The sequence below is a fragment of the Anthonomus grandis genome, chromosome 14, assembly GCF_022605725.1.
Source record: "Anthonomus grandis grandis chromosome 14, icAntGran1.3, whole genome shotgun sequence".
Lineage (NCBI taxonomy): Eukaryota > Metazoa > Arthropoda > Insecta > Coleoptera > Curculionidae > Anthonomus > Anthonomus grandis.
Window position 1 is genome coordinate 5,405,028 of NC_065559.1, and position 21,592 is coordinate 5,426,619.

The 21,592-nt window shown below is 33.6% G+C and overlaps 1 protein-coding gene across 7 annotated transcripts in view; it reads left to right on the plus strand.

The window, feature by feature from the left end:
• LOC126744710 (phospholipid-transporting ATPase VD) overlaps positions 1-21,592 on the plus strand; it is a 76,669-nt gene that overhangs the window by 15,674 nt on the left and 39,403 nt on the right. For all 7 annotated transcript variants that reach the window (XR_007663290.1, XR_007663289.1, XM_050452238.1 and 4 more), the window contains exons 3-5: positions 1,253-1,442; positions 6,935-7,396; positions 20,464-20,668. Coding sequence is in view for 5 of the 7 variants with exons in the window: in XM_050452238.1 (XP_050308195.1) it covers positions 1,253-1,442; positions 6,935-7,396; positions 20,464-20,668 (857 nt within the window). In the remaining 2 variants the exon portion in view is untranslated. The remainder of the gene's footprint in view (positions 1-1,252; positions 1,443-6,934; positions 7,397-20,463; positions 20,669-21,592) is intronic.

Below are 21,592 nucleotides of genomic sequence, written 5' to 3' on the forward strand. Positions count from 1 at the left end.
ACCAAAACCTAAAGTGGGATGTTCACATTAACAAGCTATTAAAAAGTCTATTATTAGCTATTTACGCAATAAGAACAATACCTATGGAGATTAATAACCCAGGCATCTCAAAAGAAGTTTTTGAATCTCACTTAAGGTATGGCATCCTGTTCTTTGGTTACTGTACTGCTACTAAGTTACATTCTCTGTTTCTTCTGCAAAAGAGAGCTGTTAGGGTCTTATCGTGTGCAGACTATAGGGACTACTGTAAGCCTCTGTTTTGACACTACAAAATACTAACTCTATATGATCTTATTTGAAACATTTCGTCACTGTCACTCTAATACCTTCCAACAAAGGGCTAATATACATAATTACCAAACACGTTCTAGACAAAACCTTCAGGTACCTCAGTCTCAGAGCACTTTAAGTAGAAATACTATTTTCCACTATGGAAAGCTCATGTATAATTTATTGCCTTTAAGAATTCGCAACTTGAATAGATGAAAATTTGATATTGTCATTAAAAAAGCTTTAGTGAGATCTGCAATTCTTCTTTCACAGAATTTCTGGACCTATCTATACCTGTGTTGCAGAACCCTGATGACTTGTAATTGTTTGTTATATGTCTATTGTAAATTTAGGAATTCCTTGTAATATGTACAGCAAATTTGCTTTTCAATAAACTTTTGACTTTGACTTATTTATACCTTAAACGGTTTGGATTGTAAATGCAAACTATTATACAATTAATGGCCCAACTTGGATTATTATCAATTTTTTTTTTCATTTAAAAAGCAGTTATTGATTGCAAATATCCGCATAATATGACAGTTCACTTTCTTCGTACTTCCAGTCACTATGTGTCCGATAATTTCAAGCCAATAAGTTGTAAATGCATAGTTGATAGCTGCCAAACACTGGCATGCCAATACATCTAATTAATTCATGCGGTATAACGATGGGATTTACTGTTATTATAAAACGATTTTTTATATTGATATTTATACCTTAAACGGTTTGGATTGTCAATGAGTACCTCCCTACTATACTATTAATTACCTGACTTGGATCCCTATCAGTTTTTTTTTTTCATTTAAAAAGCACTTATTGATTACAAAATTCCGCATAATCTGACAGTTCACTTTAATTATACTTCCAGTCACTATGTGTCCGATAAGTTGTAATTGATAGCTGCCAAAAACTGGCATACAATACATCTAATCAATGATGGGATTTACAGTTATTATAAAACGGTTTTTTTTTCTGGCAGGATCAAGAGGCCACCAGAGGGCGTTCTCCCATGGCCAGATCTCCGAGGCGGAGGTGTCCGGGGTCGGGCCGGATAGACCTGGACACTCTAGGGGAGGTTCCAAGACTGATTTTATATTGCCACCTGGACACAAAGATACCGTTAGCGTCGAGGGGGCGGCCTCTAGGGTTAGTGCCAAGGGACATTCTAGGTAAGATAATTCTAATATTGACTGCGCAGTATGTATTGTTGTTTAATATAAATTGGCCATTTGAATATAGAGCTATAAACTTTGAGATAAAAAATAAGAACTGTATATTTATTAACATTTGTATACAAGGAATACATGAAGAGCGTACCTACTATGGTGAACAGACAATATAAAAAAATAATTAAGAGTACACACAGTTTATGAAGCAAAAAATTTTATTTTGTAAATAACTTAGTTAGCCATGAACATATCACAGGAGCTTAATGAATGACAGTGACATATTAAGTTAACATTGTGTTTTATCATCAACTTAATTAAAAAGTCTAAGATGTTAGATATTATCAAAACCTCATTTGAGGGTTTTGATGAGGCTATTTATTTGCTATGGACAATGTGATCAAATAATAGCAAGAAACTGTAGAAAATTTATCCAGATCTACCATCAGTAAATCGGCAGAAAGTTTATAATGTTGCAAAATAATTTTTTTAATTATGGCTGTAAATTAAAATTCAATTAGAAGTGCTAATGATGATTTTGGTTAGTCTAATTATTCAATTAAAAAAGTATTAGTACATCATAAGAATAAATTATCATTTTGGACCACACACGACCAAAATAAATCGTTTTCAAGAAAAATTTAATTTCAATGTATTTTATCTTTTAAAAGATAACCAAGTAAAATTTTTAATTTATGATGATTTCTGAGACACTAAATTCTGCCCAATTTTTAGTGTTGTAAGTAATTTTTTGGAAACTCTATCATTGCAAGATTTTCATACTTGTCGGTTTCAACTTAACGGAGCCCCGCGTCACTCTAACAAGAGCACTGTAAGACATGTTTGATGATAGATGGTTTAGGTGTATGGGACCATGGGATTGGCCGGCGAGATCGCCAGATCTTACACCCCTTGATTTCTATTTGTGGGGCATTATAAAGGAATGGATGTATGCAACACACAGTAAACAGTAAAGAAGAGCTACGTCAGCGAGTTATTACCTATTAAACGATTTTATAAATAGTAAAGAAATAGTCCATACTTGCAGTGGAGTCGTAGATGAAAGTAAAATGAAAATACTACAGTCTCCCTGCGCTTATTTATTAAACATCATTCAGTTTTTAAATTCATTAAATATTGATAAAAAGTTTAAAACTGGTATAAGTGATCACATTGTCACAAAAATTTGACATGGACACAACCATGACAAAAGATTTATTTGATTTAATAATGTTTAAAGATTAATAATAGTCGTTTCGAAAATTTCCTATAATAACACTTTTTTGTTACTTTTACGTATAACTAACGAAGGATTTTGTAGGATAAATACGCTTTTTTTATTCATTGCTTGTAAATCTTGACACAATTTGTTAAAATGTTCCACATGTTCCTGCTATTATTTGAGCACATTGTCCATGGAAAATAAATAGTCCCATCAAAACTTCATTTAAGTAGTTAATAATAATATTCCTTTTTTTTTAAATTATGTTTATTATAAAACATAATGGTAAAATTGTGACTGTTATAAACTAAAAAGTCACTAACATTATTTATTAAACCGTTATGACATAAGTAATTTACAAAATAAAAATGTTTAAAATTATGAAATTTGACGAAAATAAGTATTTATTTCTAAAACGGAACTAGCGGGAACTTAGATATAGAAATATGTTATATGTATTAAATTAAAGATATTTTAACTATCCATTAAAAAAAATAAAACATAGGGTGTTCCATAAAAAAATGCCATTTTAGTAAATGCAAGATATTTATTTAATCTTCGATGTCCCTGTATAATGCTGATTAAATCAGGTGCTGAGAAGTTAATCAAGTGATGTTTAAAAAACCTTTCTTTATTCATAAATTATCAATAATATACATACACTACACGGATTTAAACAGATTATTTTTATATTCAAAAAATCATAACCTAAAAATAAAAAGCGCAAAAATCAGAAATTTTAGTCATAAGCAAAGATCACATAGAACACATTTTTCAAATATAAATAAATAATAACATAATACTAGTGGTTCAAAATCTAGGAATTATCTTTGATACGGATTTATCTTTTTAACATTATATAAACAACAAACTTACTATAGCATATCTCAAAATTATTTACAACTTGAAAAAACACTTACTGCAAAAACAAAAATACGTTTTATGTAATACCCTGATTCTCTCCTTGAGATTCCGACGTTGTCTATAATAATTCTATAATGGTTAAAACAGAAAAGTCTTTTCAAAAAATTGAAAATTTCTGTATGAGGTTATCTTATAACATAGCATACAGGCAGCATATAACACATTACCTTAATGGACCAATTACTAAATATGCTAAATAGAAGGAAAGAACAACGAAAAACCCCCAGATTTTCGAAAAAAATTTAGACCACAAAGGACTCCAAAGTAATCCAAATATATTTTACTATTATTGTTTCCATTATTGATCTATTACAGTCACTCTTCTATTGAAGGGTTTGTATTATGTATTGCATTAATTGTATACAGATAAGTATAGGATTTAGTTTAAAAAGGGTCTTTTCACAGATGCTAGGCTTTTTCTTTTAGCATTTCTGTTAGCGGTTGTATACTCGAGAAATTATCGTTTTTCGTTAAATTAATAAATATTTGTTTCACTTAATAAAGAATATTTTACTTTGAAATTTGAATAAATTGTTTTCTTATATACAAAGGTATCAGTACTGTTTTGTTTCCAACAAATATCCTGATATGGTGTTTGTATTAAGAGTAAATTTGGTTTTTTGACAAATTACTAACATTTTATCAAGCTTACGAGATATTTACCCACACAAATTGTGAACATAAATAAAAAAATTTACTGTATATTTATGTGTGTCTGACAATAAGCTATCCGCTGATATACCACGTACAATGGCAAATAATCGTTTTATTTAAGTTGGGCTTATTGAGTAGAAAATGTAAGACACATTGAATTTTATGTTTCACTTATTTTTTTTAATAGAAACATAAATTTGGAAAGTTTAAATGCAAGTAAATTTAGTTTTAATGGTAATGTGAACGATACATTAAAACGAAAATGTCTCAATACTAAATAAGACGTAATACAGGAATTTTATGATAACAATGTTTATCTGTCAGTAATTTTATTTTTAAATTACACTGGTTTTATACACAGTGAAAAGAAAAACTGTAATATTCCTTCTGGACATAACTAGTAGATCATTATAGTGGGGTATTATGACTAATGAATAATGACGATAGAACTGATATTTATAACTATCCAGGTGCATGTATTTATTACTAGGTTGTTTAATAGGTTACTTACTCTGTATTATTTTCTGGGCATTTTGAGTTGGTCCTGATCATCTGCTTTAGGGGTTATCATCCTTGGTAAGACTTTGGTCGAATTTTGCCATAGTTTCTTTGACTGGTCGCACACAGATAAATAATTATATTTCTAATCGTATTGAAGTATCTTCAAGTGTGCCTTAAGGTTCGCATATTGACTCTCTCTTTTTTAACTTGTTCATAAGAGATTTGAGTGATGGTTGTCATTCTACCGCATCTCACTTCTATAATATGCTTTGAATAATTTTGAAATTTTGTTTTTTGTATCTCTTTGGACCGATCACAGACGTGAACCATCAATTCATTGCGATCGTCAATGATTCCTGGGTCTCAGATAGGTTTTCATGCTAAAAAGGTCAAAAGTCTATTATTTGGCATTCTACCGCATCTCACTTCTATAATATGGTTTGAATAATTTTGAAATTTTGTTTGTCGTATATCGTTGAACCGATCACAGACGTGAACCATGAATTAATTGCGATCGTCAATGATTCCTGGGTCTTACATAGGTTTTCATGCCAAAAAGGGGGTCAAAAGTCCATTATTTGGCATTCTACCGCATCTCACCTCTCAAATATGCTTTGAATCATCTTAAAATGTCACTTTTTATATGTAATTGAACCGATTACAGACGTGGATCATCAATTCATTGCGATCGTCAATGATTCCTGGGTCTTAGATAGGTTTTCATGCCAAAAAAGGGTTAAAAGTCCATTATTTGTCACTACCGCATCTCACCTCTCTAATATGCTTTGAATAATTTTGAAATTTTATTTTTCGTATCTCGTTGGACCGATCACAGACGTGAACCATTAATTCATTGCGATCCTCAATGATTCCTGGGTCTCACATAGGTTTTCATGCCAAAAAGGGGTCAAAAGTCCATTATTTGGCATTCTACCACATCTCACCTCTCTAATATGCTTTGAATAATTTTGAAATTTTATTTTTTGTATCTCGTTGGAACGATCACAGACGTGAATCATCAATTCATTGCGATCGTCAATGATTCCTGGGTCTTACATAGGTTTTCATGCCAGAAAGGGGTCAAATGTCCATTATTTGGCATTCTACCGCATCTCACCTCTCAAATATGCTTTGAATCATCTTGAAATGTCACTTTTTATATGTAATTGAACCGATTACAGACCTGGATCATCAATTCATTGCGATCCTCAATGATTCTTGGGTCTCAAATAGGTTTTCATGCTAAAAAGGGGTCAAAAGTCCATTATTTGTTCTTAATAATTTTTATATTTTACTTTTTGTATGTCGTTGTTAAATTCTGAAGGTACCATTGTTCTTTCTTTTAGTTATAGCTCTTATTATTATTTCTTTGTAAAATTTTAAATTTGTCATAAATGACTTGCAATTTTAATTAGGGTTTTCATGTTGAAAAATTAAATATGTAATTATTTTAAAATGTAAATTTAATCCTATTTTAACACTTTCTTAAAACTGGTTTTTATTCAGTGTAACAAAACCGAATATGTAATTTCATGTAGCGTTGCTTAAATTGAGAGTAGTTTTGCTACGTACAATCAAATACCGAATTTTAACAGTAAACAGGTTAAAAAATCATATCTTTTAAATAATCTAAATGAATCGTAAATCATATACTTACTTTCATTAATTCGTTTAGATTTAGATCTTTATAGTTGGCAAAGCGGATCAATTGAAAGTAAATCGTATTTCGTAAGAATCGCGATAACCTGACTGTTCTGCTTTGCTTCAACTTCCTTACACTTTGTAGCAGATTTTGATAAATGTAGCAAAATTTAATTTTTGTAGCTAGTTACACTAACTGGTGAATACACCCTAAAAGGACCTTTTATTAAAGCAATTTTGTCTTTCTAATTTTAAGTTGAAGATATAAGATCCCTAAATCTTATGCACATTTCTTCTATATTTTACTTGTCATTAAATATTTATTGTAAAAAAAATACCAATGAATGAATTTTATGTTTAGCCTGCATAGTCAATCATTTGGCAAAAGCATTTCAAGTTATTGACTATGCTGTTCCAGGCTTTTGGATTAATGTCCCAGGTTAATAGTATCTATAGTATAGGTTATAGTATCTATTTTGAGTCCCTCACTGTAATGGTATAGCAGCTAAGCATAATTTCTGATGATATTCTAATAATTCTCAATATTTTTTAGACAAGCTTCAAGGTCCGAATCGATTTACACACTTCGCCGATCCGATCCTCCTCACCTGTGGCAGAAAATCTACTATAGGCTCACGAGACGTTCGCCCAAGCACGATCCGGAGGAGAGGATCCGTACCGTAGTACCCAACCACACGGTTCCGCCAAAAACACCGCGCAAACAACATCCGAACGGACGTCGGGCCGACAACCGTATTAGGACTACAAAATATACCCTTCTTAGTTTTTTACCGCGGAATTTACTGGAACAATTTCATAGGGTAGCGAATTTGTACTTTATTTTTATAGTGTTACTGAATTGGTTCCCGGCGATCAACGCGTTCGGTAAAGAGATCGCGATGATCCCGGTGATGTTTGTGTTGGGCGTGACGGCGGTCAAAGATTTGTTCGAGGACCGGAGGCGGCACGCGAGCGATAAGAATATTAATAATAGCACCTGTAGGATTTATAATAGGTAAGTTGAATATTTTTGATGTTAAGCGGTTTGAAGAGTCAACTCGGTATAACATAGAAATGCGGCCAGAAGTGATCGTTTAGTTTTAGTAAGTTTACAAATTTTGGGAATGAGTTTTCAAGAGCTTTTGTCAAAGACTTAGAACATTGAAAGGCTGGAAGTAGCATACCGTGGAACTATGGGCAGTTTTTTACTTTGCACTATTACTCAGTAATAGCTAAAGAAATCCGTGAAGAATTTCGTGATTACTTTGTTTCGGCGGAAGGTGAAGTTTCTTGGCAATATAAACATATTTAAAATAATGGTAAAACTTCAATAAACATACATAATTTAAAACTGTAGTACTTTTTTACTTACCAATAAATTATCCTCGGTCCTTGATGTTATGTTTTGAGCAAATATAAACTTAATTAAATCGAAGTATTCCCAGGAACTCTTATAGTTCTCATCAGTACCCTGACCACTTTTCCTTTTTTTCAATTTGTTCCACTCCTGGTTTGCTTGAGTGCGGAGATTATGGAGTTTTCGTTGAATTTCAGCATCTTGTTTGGACTATACACGTTTGCCCTCCATTTTGCTTTTCTTGCACTATTTAACTTGCACCCAACTTTCAACAAAACGGAAAAGAAATTATAACTTGCTAAAGAACTTGTACTAACTTGTCCTGATTTGTTTAGACCTGCAATAATTTATGACGCAACTACTTGACCGCAAGCTTTGCTACTTGCTGGGAGAGCACTCTCGGACACTGTTTACATTATGCAAATTATTTGGAAGTGCGCTCAGATATGAACTTGCGATAGTTTTACTTGCTCGTGTAAATTAGGCTTAACGGTAATATTACTACTATTTAAAGCATACTCTATTATTAATAGATACTTATTATGCAAGTATTGTTTGACGACATCACTGGTAGTGATTACTGTGTCATTGTCATCAACAGTAGTTAGGGTAAAGGGCCTGGCAAAAACAGGTAAAAATTTACAAAAGAAGTATTAATCTATGCTCGTATACGGAACGTATATAAACAGATGTCAGTTATTAAATTATTCGGAAGGAGATAATTCAGGAAGAACTCAGAAGGAGCAAGATACACATCTTTAACTGTCTCTTGATCACTCTACAGTTGACTGCCTTCACGTTTAAAAAAAATACATTTAAATTTTGTCATTCCTTATGTACTTTCTTATTTTAGAAATTCGAATTTCCAGATAAAAAAATCCATTAACTGCAATATCGCACCAGAAAAACCACTATTACGGAGAAGTTTTTACTACTTTTTAAAATGGATGATTTATATTAAGGTCAAATTAATAGAGTTATCTAATTGTTCGCAAGGTCTATTCAGATCCTAGACGGTGTTAATACCATGCAAGGCGAACAAATTCACATATTCTATGTCTATACAATATCACTTTCAGGAGGAACCACAGTCGTTTAAATAAACCTTGCATTAGTGATACACAAGAATAGAAACAGACTTATTGGTATAGGAAAAATATTGGAAACATAATTTTATCAGAATACCAATAATATAAATCTAATTACGTTAATCGGTAAAAATAATTTCTCTAGTCCAAGTGCACACATCTATTTTTAGGTATCTCATATCAGATAAAAGCGATAAATCAAGAGTTGACAGCAATTCCAAAATTTATTGCAATACCCTTAAAGAATTTCTTCTAGGGTTTACATCATCCATTTATTTTTTTTTGGCACCAGATTGCATCATAACTGACCCTTTTAAGTGTATGGGACAACAGATTTTAAGGATTGAGACCAGATGTTGTAAGTAATAAGGGTCACTTACAATCTTAGAAATACATCTCATATATTATATTTCCTAATTACAGAACATTGACTATCGATTTTAACACGCCTTAATGGTTAATTGAACACAATCGTATTAGATTTCAAAAACCCATATAATTACCCCACATTTTGTATGCCATCGTGAGCAACAATGAAATATATTGATTATAAATAAACCGGTAGGTAAATAAACGCAGATCGCAATTTAGTTTTTTTTCGCTATTTACTAATTGCCGCAGCTGTTTAAATAATAGATTAATCACTACACTATAAAGTGGCGAGAATAAGTGATAGGTATGCACGAAACTCGCGTAAATGATTTACGCTTCACCAAATAATTATTAAAAGCGTATTTTAAAAGGTGAAAGGATCTTTTTAAAAATTTAGTCTTGAACAAAACCACATAATCATATTGTTGTTTACCTTTTGTATTAAAACACGATTATGTAACTGATATGAAAGAAGGACAATGCAGCTACTTAACAAAGTATATTCATTAAGTAAAAAAATATGCGTAGGTAAAAATAAAATAAAATGCATAACACCCTATGTACTAAACCATATTATCTAGGGGAAGGGTGTACAAAATGACATAGGGTTTTCAAAAATCAAAATTGTCTATGAACAAAAAATATTTTAATTCTACAAAAGTAACAAAAAAATACAGGCATCTCTACTCTATTTTCCAAAATAAAAATCACTAAAAAACTCAAAAATAAATTCTCATTTTAAAGTATTTAATTTAAAAAGGTAAAAGTTCGTTTTACCCTCCTAAGTGGGTAAAATGACATATCTATTAAATATTGCCAAAAATTTCTGTAGAAAATTAAATATTGCAACACAGTTTACAAATAAACATCTTAGTTTGACTCCAGCACACACAGCGTGTGCCCATTTCGAGCAAGAACAACATTGCAGCCAAATTTCCTTTGCCTTTGACCTTTTAAATTCTTCCACACAGTAAATGCAAGTACAATCTTCGTCGTCTTCTATTAAGAATGGGTTGTTTTCAGAGTCAGTGTCAACAAATACCTTTTTAGTTGCAGCTCTTTTTTTATTTTCAACTGTAGGTGTAGTTCTTGATTTTGCTTCCTCCAAATTTGGAGTAGAATTTAGCACGGTAGTTCCCTGACGCTTTCTCGGCTTCCTCTTTCCCTGGCCTGAGATAAATGGTCCTACTGGAATGGGACTCAGATCGGAGACAGTACAACTTTTATTTTGTTGATCTGATGTACTGGGGATTACTTTTTGAAGATTGGTTACGTCCTTTAAATTGCCCATCCCGCTTGAAGTTTGTAGAGATAGTGCTGCGGAAGGTTCTTCAGCTAGAGTGTTTTTTATATTTATATTACCTTCAGATTCTGGAATATTTGTTGTCTCTGCTGCTTGAAACATTTATTCTGGAAATACATCAGGATTTAGTGGGCATATTCCGGTTTTAGAAAAGCCGTTGGTTGCATTTTGAATAGTGGCAGCTTTTCCATATGCTTCAGTAAGTAAGGCACCTATTTGAAATTGCGTTAAAACTCTGCCTGGGTGTGCCTTAAGCTACTTGGTTATAGATTGATCGAAATAGGTTTTTAAGGGACCGAAGAATGAAACATTAAGGGGCTGCAGTCGGTGGGTGCAGTGAGGAGGCAAGCAGAGCAGAACAATAGCATGTTCTTTGGAGGAAATCAGACCATCAAGGTACTTATGGCTGGAATAGCCATCAACAATTAAAAGCACCTTTTCGTCTGATGAGGCCTTCGTAAACTTTTGAAAATGTTTTAACCATCGCAAAAATACTGGTCCAGTCATCCAACCAGACTCCTCTGAGCAATGCCAAGAGGTACCAGAAAATTAAGTCCAGATAAAAGGTTGGGACAATCAATCTTTGTATGAATAAGGTCATATAAGAATTTAATGGTATAAATTTCTCTTATTTTTGCTATAATTGATTAGATAGTTATAAATTGGGTACCAAATCAGAAACCCATACTTTAATTCTAAGTAAGTAAATCTCTTGAACCACCTAAAGACCAGAAATAAGGTACAGTTAATTCTAAGCCAAAAAAGCAAAATTGTAGACTTTGTGGAGGTCGAAAATCCGTATGGTCTTCATATATCACTCTCCAAGTTACCTACTTCAAGATCTTCGTTATCAACAATATATGGTTATAATTTGCCATCATACTGTTAAACCCAAGTTTAACCCAATTTGATGTTTCCCCATTAATTAAAGGAATATTTTCTCTAGCTAGTCTTTTAAAATTATTACTTTGATAATTTTTGCTTTTATTGGATCTAGGTCAAAAAACTGTTTCAGACGATCAATTATATATTTTGTCGACGTTTCGATCTCTGCGAGATGGTCCTCAGAACCATAAATAAAATCATTAAATTAAAAATCTTTGAACCAATTTTATACAATCAAAATCCTTTTGTAAACCTTTAACAAACCAACAGGAACATTAGGAAAATTCTATCAAAAACGAAAAATTGCATATACACTCACATTTTTTTGACCTATACCTATCAGACATGATCAAATTCCTTCATTAAATCATCAGTTTATTAAAGGTTAAAGCAATAAAAATGTTCTATGGCATTGCCCAGATTGTCCAATTAAATCCATTTGAAATCTTAATCCACTATCATTTATCATTTCTGATTGATGAACATGATAATGCAGTGAGGGTTGTATCTTGCTTTCTATCCCATTTTGAGTTACGGATTGGCCAGCTGGAAGTCCTGATGTAAATCCCTTGAACCACCTAAAGGTCAAAAATAATGTACAATTAATTCTAGGCCAAAAAAGCAAAATTTGCTCTCCACTATTTGCACTAAATATATTGAAAATAAGAGGATCAATGTTGAAGCAAACTGACGACAAACTATTAGATGACATTTAGGCAAAATTTAACCCAAGTTACCTTCTTCAAGATCATCCTCCTTTGCACCTTCTAGAAATTCGTTATTCAATATATAAATGTTTTGCCATTATACTAAAATTCAATTTGATATTTTCCTTTAAGTTTAAGGAATATTTTCGCTATCCATTCTTTTAAAATCATTACTTTGCATCTGATATATATCGTCATTTGGTATTTGAACTTGCTTACTCCATACAGAAAAATCGATTTTATTACATGATTTATATCTAACAGACATGATCGAATTCCCTCATAAAGTTATCAGTTTAGATCCGCTAAAGCAATAAAAATGTTTTATGGCAGTGCCAAGATTGTCTAATTAAATCCATTTGAAATCCTACTCCACTATAAATCATTTATCATCCTTTCTGATTGTGAAAAAAATGTGAAATTAAACGTTTAATTAGAAATAACTATTTTTGACTATTACTTGCTGTACTTCAAATTAATTGCCGATTAAATATTTAGCGATCTAAATAATTAACCTTCAGGCAAACGCTCGACTGAGAGGATAAAAATATAGCAAACAAACCCAACCCCTACGTAATTTTAACTTTCACATTAATGCATCTATTGACACGATGTCCGGGATGACGTAAGCGGATTGACGCAAGTGATTTATTTATTCGAGAATCTGGTGCGCCCATTTTAAGATGTCCTTTGTTTGCACACTTTATATAGAGCTATACATCTTCGTCGAGTTGCCTTCTAAGGTGTCTTACAGGGATGAAAAGAGTCCATTGATGGATTTGAACCACTTTTATAGTAAAGAGATGTTAAGAAAGGAATGAGAAACTTAGTGAGCTTGTTTCGCTTTTACTGAATTTCACCTAAGGACCCCAAATTAGGAACCTTGTGTTAGACTGCCAATATTTACAATTATCTACCAATGTTTATTTTTTGTGAAACACAACTCACTATATCTGGAAAATCAATAACAAACCATATTGTGTTTACAACTTCACGATGATGCATTTCCTAATTCTATTAGCCGAGTCGTAAGTGTAAATTTATGTAATTTTTGGCACCAGACATCGAGTTATTAAATACATTGAAAAAAATGTTGACAGCTGGTGCCTCGATCAGGATCAATAGCTATTAAATACAATTCTTCTGTAACCCTGCACGAAACAATTGTATTACAACTATTTCCTTAAAATTAAAGGTCAGCTGTTGTCAGACAAATATTGGTTCAATCTACATTAGTATATTTCTGTTGATAAGTTGTTCTACAGACTCTTTTTTTTTGTTAATAAATTCTTGTTGGCATCGGTTTGCCTTGTCCATATCCTAATATACATACGTGGTCATGGCCTTGACATTATAACACTTTCTGGTGTGCAGATTGCCGTATTCGATGTCGAAGCATTCGTCGATTTAACTGTACTGTGACTGTGCTCGGACTTTCAATTATCGTGGGTAGGAATTATTGTGCGTATATTTTGCGGTTTATTTTATTCATCTTATTAGTATGTGACATGGAAACCCATTTGACAAGGGGTCAATCTCCGTTCGAACATTTTTCGCATTATTTATTATATTACTCAATTTTTAGTATTTATATTAGGCTATTATAGAGCTTGATATATATACACACTATAACTTAACATAAAGTTTAAGGGGTAATTGGGTTAAGGTTAACGTGTAACGCAACATACATAAACCTAATGGGTTCAATTTGTTATTCTTTTGGAGTTTTATTTATTTTTCCGTCCAGTTGTATTTGCTTTATGCATGGTGTTGGATTCAGAAGCACGAAACTAAGTTAAAATATAGACCCCGAGATATCGACCTTCAAATTTAAGATTTTTCATTTTTCGGGTATCGATGTTCACCAAAAATTTGTGTTTTTTCGAATTCGAACTTACTGTACCAGCGGAATGTTCTCATCAAGTAGATCACAAAAATACCGGGTTATAAGGGAATCCGAGCAGAACTAAGAAATCGAGTATTTTTTCGACCTCGTTTTTGAGGCCAAAAATGGGCATCAAAAATGCCATATCTCGGCTATCGTGAAAGCTACGATATTGCGGATGGTCTCGTTGGATTCAGAACGACGAAACTAAGATAAAACCGTTGGAATTTTCCCGATAGCTCCCATAGAAGCCGAGATATCGGCCTTCAAAGTTTGGGTTTTTTCATTTTTCGGGTATACCCCCCCCTTTCTTTTTTTTCAGAAAATTTTTTTTTTTCGATTTCGAACTAACTATACCAGCGGAATGTTCTCATCAAGTAGATCACGAAAATACCGGGTTATAAGGGAATCCGAGCAGAACTAAGAAATCGAGTATTTTTTCGACCTCGTTTTTGAGGCCAAAAATGGGCATCAAAAATGCCATATCTCGGCTATCGTGAAAGCTACGATATTGCGGATGGTCTCGTTGGATTCAGAACGACGAAACTAAGATAAAACCGTTGGAATTTTCCCGATAGCTCCCATAGAAGCCGAGATATCGGCCTTCAAAGTTTGGGTTTTTTCATTTTTCGGGTATACCCCCCCCTTTCGATTTTTTTCAGAAAATTTTTTTTTTTCGATTTCGAACTAACTATACCAGCGGAATGTTCTCATCAAGTAGATCACGAAAATACCGGGTTATAAGGGAATCCGAGCAGAACTAAGAAATCGAGTATTTTTTCGACCTCGTTTTTGAGGCCAAAAATGGGCATCAAAAATGCCATATCTCGGCTATCGTGAAAGCTACGATATTGCGGATGGTCTCGTTGGATTCAGAACGACGAAACTAAGATAAAACCGTTGGAATTTTTCCGATAGCTCCCATAGAAGCCGAGATATCGGCCTTCAAAGTTTCGGTTTTTTCATTTTTCGGGTATACCCCCCCCTTTCGATTTTTTTCAGAAAATTTTTTTTTTTCGATTTCGAACTAACTATACCAGCGGAATGTTCTCATCAAGTAGATCACGAAAATACCGGGTTATAAGGGAATCCGAGCAGAACTAAGAAATCGAGTATTTTTTCGACCTCGTTTTTGAGGCCAAAAATGGGCATCAAAAATGCCATATCTCGGCTATCGTGAAAGCTACGATATTGCGGATGGTCTCGTTGGATTCAGAACGACGAAACTAAGATAAAACCGTTGGAATTTTTCCGATAGCTCCCATAGAAGCCGAGATATCGGCCTTCAAAGTTTGGGTTTTTTCATTTTTCGGGTATACCCCCCCCCTTTCGATTTTTTTCAGAAATTTTTTTTTTTTCGATTTCGAACTAACTATACCAGCGGAATGTTCTCATCAAGTAGATCACGAAAATACCGGGTTATAAGGGAATCCGAGCAGAACTAAGAAATCGAGTATTTTTTCGACCTCGTTTTTGAGGCCAAAAATGGGCATCAAAAATGCCATATCTCGGCTATCGTGAAAGCTACGATATTGCGGATGGTCTCGTTGGATTCAGAACGACGAAACTAAGATAAAACCGTTGGAATTTTTCCGATAGCTCCCATAGAAGCCGAGATATCGGCCTTCAAAGTTTCGGTTTTTTCATTTTTCGGGTATACCCCCCCCTTTCGATTTTTTTCAGAAAATTTTTTTTTTTCGATTTCGAACTAACTATACCAGCGGAATGTTCTCATCAAGTAGATCACGAAAATACCGGGTTATAAGGGAATCCGAGCAGAACTAAGAAATCGAGTATTTTTTCGACCTCGTTTTTGAGGCCAAAAATGGGCATCAAAAATGCCATATCTCGGCTATCGTGAAAGCTACGATATTGCGGATGGTCTCGTTGGATTCAGAACGACGAAACTAAGATAAAACCGTTGGAATTTTCCCGATAGCTCCCATAGAAGCCGAGATATCGGCCTTCAAAGTTTGGGTTTTTTCATTTTTCGGGTATACCCCCCCCTTTCGATTTTTTTCAGAAAATTTTTTTTTTTCGATTTCGAACTAACTATACCAGCGGAATGTTCTCATCAAGTAGATCACGAAAATACCGGGTTATAAGGGAATCCGAGCAGAACTAAGAAATCGAGTATTTTTTCGACCTCGTTTTTGAGGCCAAAAATGGGCATCAAAAATGCCATATCTCGGCTATCGTGAAAGCTACGATATTGCGGATGGTCTCGTTGGATTCAGAACGACGAAACTAAGATAAAACCGTTGGAATTTTTCCGATAGCTCCCATAGAAGCCGAGATATCGGCCTTCAAAGTTTCGGTTTTTTCATTTTTCGGGTATACCCCCCCCTTTCGATTTTTTTCAGAAAATTTTTTTTTTTTCGATTTCGAACTAACTATACCAGCGGAATGTTCTCATCAAGTAGATCACGAAAATACCGGGTTATAAGGGAATCCGAGCAGAACTAAGAAATCGAGTATTTTTTCGACCTCGTTTTTGAGGCCAAAAATGGGCATCAAAAATGCCATATCTCGGCTATCGTGAAAGCTACGATATTGCGGATGGTCTCGTTGGATTCAGAACGACGAAACTAAGATAAAACCGTTGGAATTTTCCCGATAGCTCCCATAGAAGCCGAGATATCGGCCTTCAAACTTTCGGTTTTTTCATTTTTCGGGTATACCCCCCCCTTTCGATTTTTTTCAGAAAATTTTTTTTTTCGATTTCGAACTAACTATACCAGCGGAATGTTCTCATCAAGTAGATCACGAAAATACCGGGTTTTAAAAGGATTGGATCAGAAATAAGGGAATGAGAGCTTTTTGAAAATTCGGAAATTGTCACTTTTTTGACCTCGTTTTTGAGGCCAAAAATGGGCATCAAAAATGCCATATCTCGGCTATCGTAAAAGCTACGATATTGCGGATGGTCTCGTTGGATTTAGAATGACGAAACTAAGACAAAACAGTTGGAATTTTCCCGATAGCTCCCATAGAAGCCGAGATATCGACCTTCAAAGTTTGGGTTTTTTCATTTTTCGGGTATACCTCCCGTATCAAATTTTTTCACCAAAAATTGATTTTTTTCGAATTCGAACTAACTATACCAATGGCTTGTTCCCATCACCTACATTACGAAAACACCGGGTTACAACAAGATTCGAGCAGAACTAAGGGAATGAGAGCACTTTGAAAATTCGGAAAACGTCGCTTTTCAACCTCGATTCAAGCCCAAAAATGGGCCCTAAAAAGGCGAGATCTCGGCTAATATAAGAGCTATGAAGAAATTAATGAGCCCCTTTTTGTTTATGTTCATTCTCCATATGCCTTGTATTGAGTTATTTTATTCTGATTATATGAGTATGATGACATTAATTCGATTTTCATCAGTATAGGAATTAAAACTTATCGCAGTACACCTGTTAAGGTCGTAATCAATTTCCAAACCACACACATTCTCCATAAATAATCGTGCTAACGAAATTGTGTTTTTCGTGTATTGCTCCAAAACTGAATTACCTGTCATGCAAAGTTCAGATATCTATGCATATTACATCACAACAGATGTTTAATAATTTAAAAAAAATTATTCGGTGTCGCTGGGGAATACGGCCGGTAAATACTTATTTGAAATTCTGACACGAACGCTGTTTATGCATCCATAATTTATAAGGGAAACTTTGTTATCTTGTAACAGAGTTTTGTATATTTAGTAGATAAAGTGGGATACCATATGGCAGAACTATCGATCAATGTATTTCTGGGATTATTATATTATCTTAAAAAAAACGGATGCACTTAATTAGATTAGGGAACAGACATTTAGATGTTTCTAAAGCCTTTGACAGGATCAAAAGTTTTGAATGATAAGTGTTTGAATCAATTGAAAAACTACCGAGCTTTCATATAAAACTAAAAATCTATTAATTCCATAGGACTCCATGAGAAAGAGGGAAATGGGTGCAGATGATTTTCCTATATAAAATATGGCTTCGAAAAATATCTTCGAAATGGTTTTAATATGCAAGTGCCATATAATATTGAAATGCCCGTAAGAAAAAAAAAGTTGATGATGGACGCTAAAAGGTGAAACTACGTTGTAAAGTAGGGAGCAAAAAGAAATTGCATGGATTTCGGATTTATTCGCATCGGCTATTGATGAAACTCCTAAAAAGGTTAATTCTTAGATTTCATTCAAAGTGCTTATTTTGTTTTAGAATAGACCAAATGGCCTTCGTACTAAAATCCAAATGTTTCACTACAGAAGACAGATGAGGTTTCTTTAAACACACAAGACCAACTCCTAAGGACATTTTCAAAAAAAAATCTAATTCAGTTCTTTTAGTATTTTAACTGACCTCAAGAGGCTTTACACACAATGAAATAAATTATTCTACATCGCTGAAACGTAGCAATCATTTATTTAAGGGTCCCTAGACACCATATTACATTAAAAAAAACGATATAGCGACAAGGGTGGCGTGCTGACCTTAACCTAATAATTGCGTTAATGGTAGATTTAATGATTGCATAGGTAAAAAAGTAGTTCTGATATGATTATACTGTTTTTTTTATTAACGTGCTTGTTTAGCCTACGAGTGATTGATTTATACCGATTTTTATCATTAATAAATGTTCTGGTTCATTGATAAATGATTAGACTAAATATTTACAAACACCGTGGCAATGATCAGTGCAACGCGAAAAAAATATATTAAGAATAAACTGAATTATTTACTTAACATTTTTTCGTCTTTTATTTACGATCTGAATTTTTTGCATGGCTAATATTGCATGGCTAAAAATAAGCTTTCTAAAAAAGCACCTGAACGGTGACGTCATGGCGACAACAAAAGAAACAATTTTCGATAAGGATCCGGTCACGCAAAAGTAAAATTTTGAATAATTCCTTATGTTCATAAATTACGTGTGGTGGCCGTAGGTTTCACCCCGAGTGTCTGCTTAATTTATAGGAATATTTGGAAATTATGACGTTTAAATTGTATCCAGATTTTTAGACAAACTGAGTGTCTTAGTTTACATTTGCTTCAATTTCATTATATTCCAATAGATCAAAAGTATAAATAGGCTGTGTATCAACGGCATAACTTTGAGTTTGGGAAAATTCAACAACTTTGCTTAAATCAAAAGTATACAGGAAAAATAAAAGTAGCCCTAGAATGGAGCTCTGTGGCATGACCCCAGACATAACTTCTGCACAATCTGATTCATCAGCGGGAATTCTATCGATCTCCTAATCCGAAAAACTTAAGTTTAGAAATTAGTAAATCGTGGTCTATGCAGTCAAATGCTCTAGAAAAATCAAGCAATCAAGACCCTTGATTATAAGATCCGTGACATGAAGTAATATTGTCGCTGTTCCATGTTCTGTGCGAAATCCAGACCGATTGCTAGGCAATAACCCATTCTCATTTACATACGCAAGCAATTGATTGTAAATAACCCTTTCCAAAATTTTACTAATCACAGATAATAAACTAATTGGTCTTAAGTCTTTGGGTTTCGCTGGAGAATTAACTTTGGCTATTGGACACATTACGGCTGTTTTCCACGCTATGGGGAAATATCCTCTTTCGAGGCAAACATTAACGATATGAGTGATACATTTGCTACAGGAGATACACGTGATTTAACAAAAGTGGAACAGTTAGTTTTAACGTAGTCAATGTAATTCCGATGATTTTAGCTTGCTTATAATAAGGTGGTGATGGAAGATGAAAATCAAACCTTACCTCACTGAATATACTGGAATTAAAATATTCAATAAGTTCCCAATCAGCCAAAATGTTAGAAAATGCTGTAAGAAAATAATAAAAATATTATTGGCCTATTCATTAAAAAAATCTCTTTCAGCCATAGCTAAATCCATATATCAAATTTGCACATTTTGGATATTCAGAAGGTAACCACTTGAAAGAAGCTTCAGACCCAAAAAAATAAACCATTTTTTAATTCAATCAAAATTGTCACGTATTTTTTAATTTCCATATTGGTGTCGTGGAAACTTGTAATTATGAAAACTCCAGGTAAAGGACATATATTTTTATATTATAACCAGCTTGTCGGGCCAACATGGCTAATCACGCTATACGACAAAAAAAAATAGCACGTATCATTAATTAAATTGCTCGGGTCGCGAACGAGGTCTCGGTACTGTAAACCTAGCGACCTAGTTTCCCGCGCTGTTATTATGATCCTTTGAATACAAGAGCCAATTTAGAATTAAAAACAAGCTCGTATGTAATTAGTTGTCTTGATGATTGCTGAAGATTATTCGGAAATTCAAGGGGAATTACGAAAAGTGTATGCGTGCAATTTACTTGGAAAAATGCTTATGTCAAATGGAGTTTGTTTCTAGGTACATTTTCTAGGATATCTCTCTCTGGATATTGATACTGAAACACTACTGCCAAGATTTTAGAAATTTCTTTAGTCTGTAATATAACAACCTTTCTGTTTAATTTCAGTGAGCATGCGAGATACAGAAAAGTATTATGGAAGGATGTGCGAGTGGGTGACCTGATACACCTGTCAAATAACGAAGTGGTGCCTGCCGATATCTTATTACTAAGATCCAGCGATCCTAGCGGGATATGTTACATCGATACCGGTCATCTGGATGGCGAGACAAACTTGAAGCAGCGACAAGTGGCTAGAGGGTTTGTGGAAAAGGTAAGATATATGTCTCCGTTCTCAGGAGGTATCCTTTTAAGGAGTATCTTATAAGATCAGAAGCTAATGTTAAAAAATAACATTTATAAACATGGTATGATCACAACAATGAGCTACTTAAAGCAAGCCAGTGCCAACCTCAAGAATGTATTTTCACTTGCTTCTTCAGAAGAAGAATATGGTACAAGATTTTTTTTACAATTGTTACAAAATACAATAATAATAAATCATTTTATTGTTCCAATTAATTATAACAATTTTGCAAATACAAAACAAATATATAAATGAAACAAATGGCCTTTATAGTCAGCTTCGCTCCAAAAGACTGTTAAAGCCGTAGAAAAATTCTTAGCCGTACTTATATTTAGTTACCTAACCTAAGCCTAATAAAACCCAATACATTAATGAAAAGCTGGATGACTCGATCCATTATGTTAAGCGGTACAGAGATAAGAACATGGTAAAACTATTAAGCTCTGGTCAGGAAAAAAAATTGTATGTTTATAATATCTTATTTTCTTTGAAATGCATATAAACGCCCATAAAAACTCATTCACTCAGAAGCTGCTGTCTGATCCTTCTTTTGAAACAGGATAAAGATCTGTTAAAATGAGTAACTTCAAATTTATTTACGGTTGACGCTATGTTATAAGAGAATCCTCTTTTAAAAAGTTCCTTATTATGCTTGGGGATCGTAAGGATGTGCTTTCTACGTATATTTGTATTATGAATATCAGTTCTGTAAACAATTTTCATACTGAGATAGATAGGACACTGAAATTTAATGATGCTATAAAACCGACAAGCCGAGTGTGTGTACACGCCTATTGAACATTGACAACCAGCTGAGTTCTTTAAGCTTATGTGATACGTGTTGTCCACGTTTTATGCCACTTATAAAACGTATGCATGAGTTTTGAACCT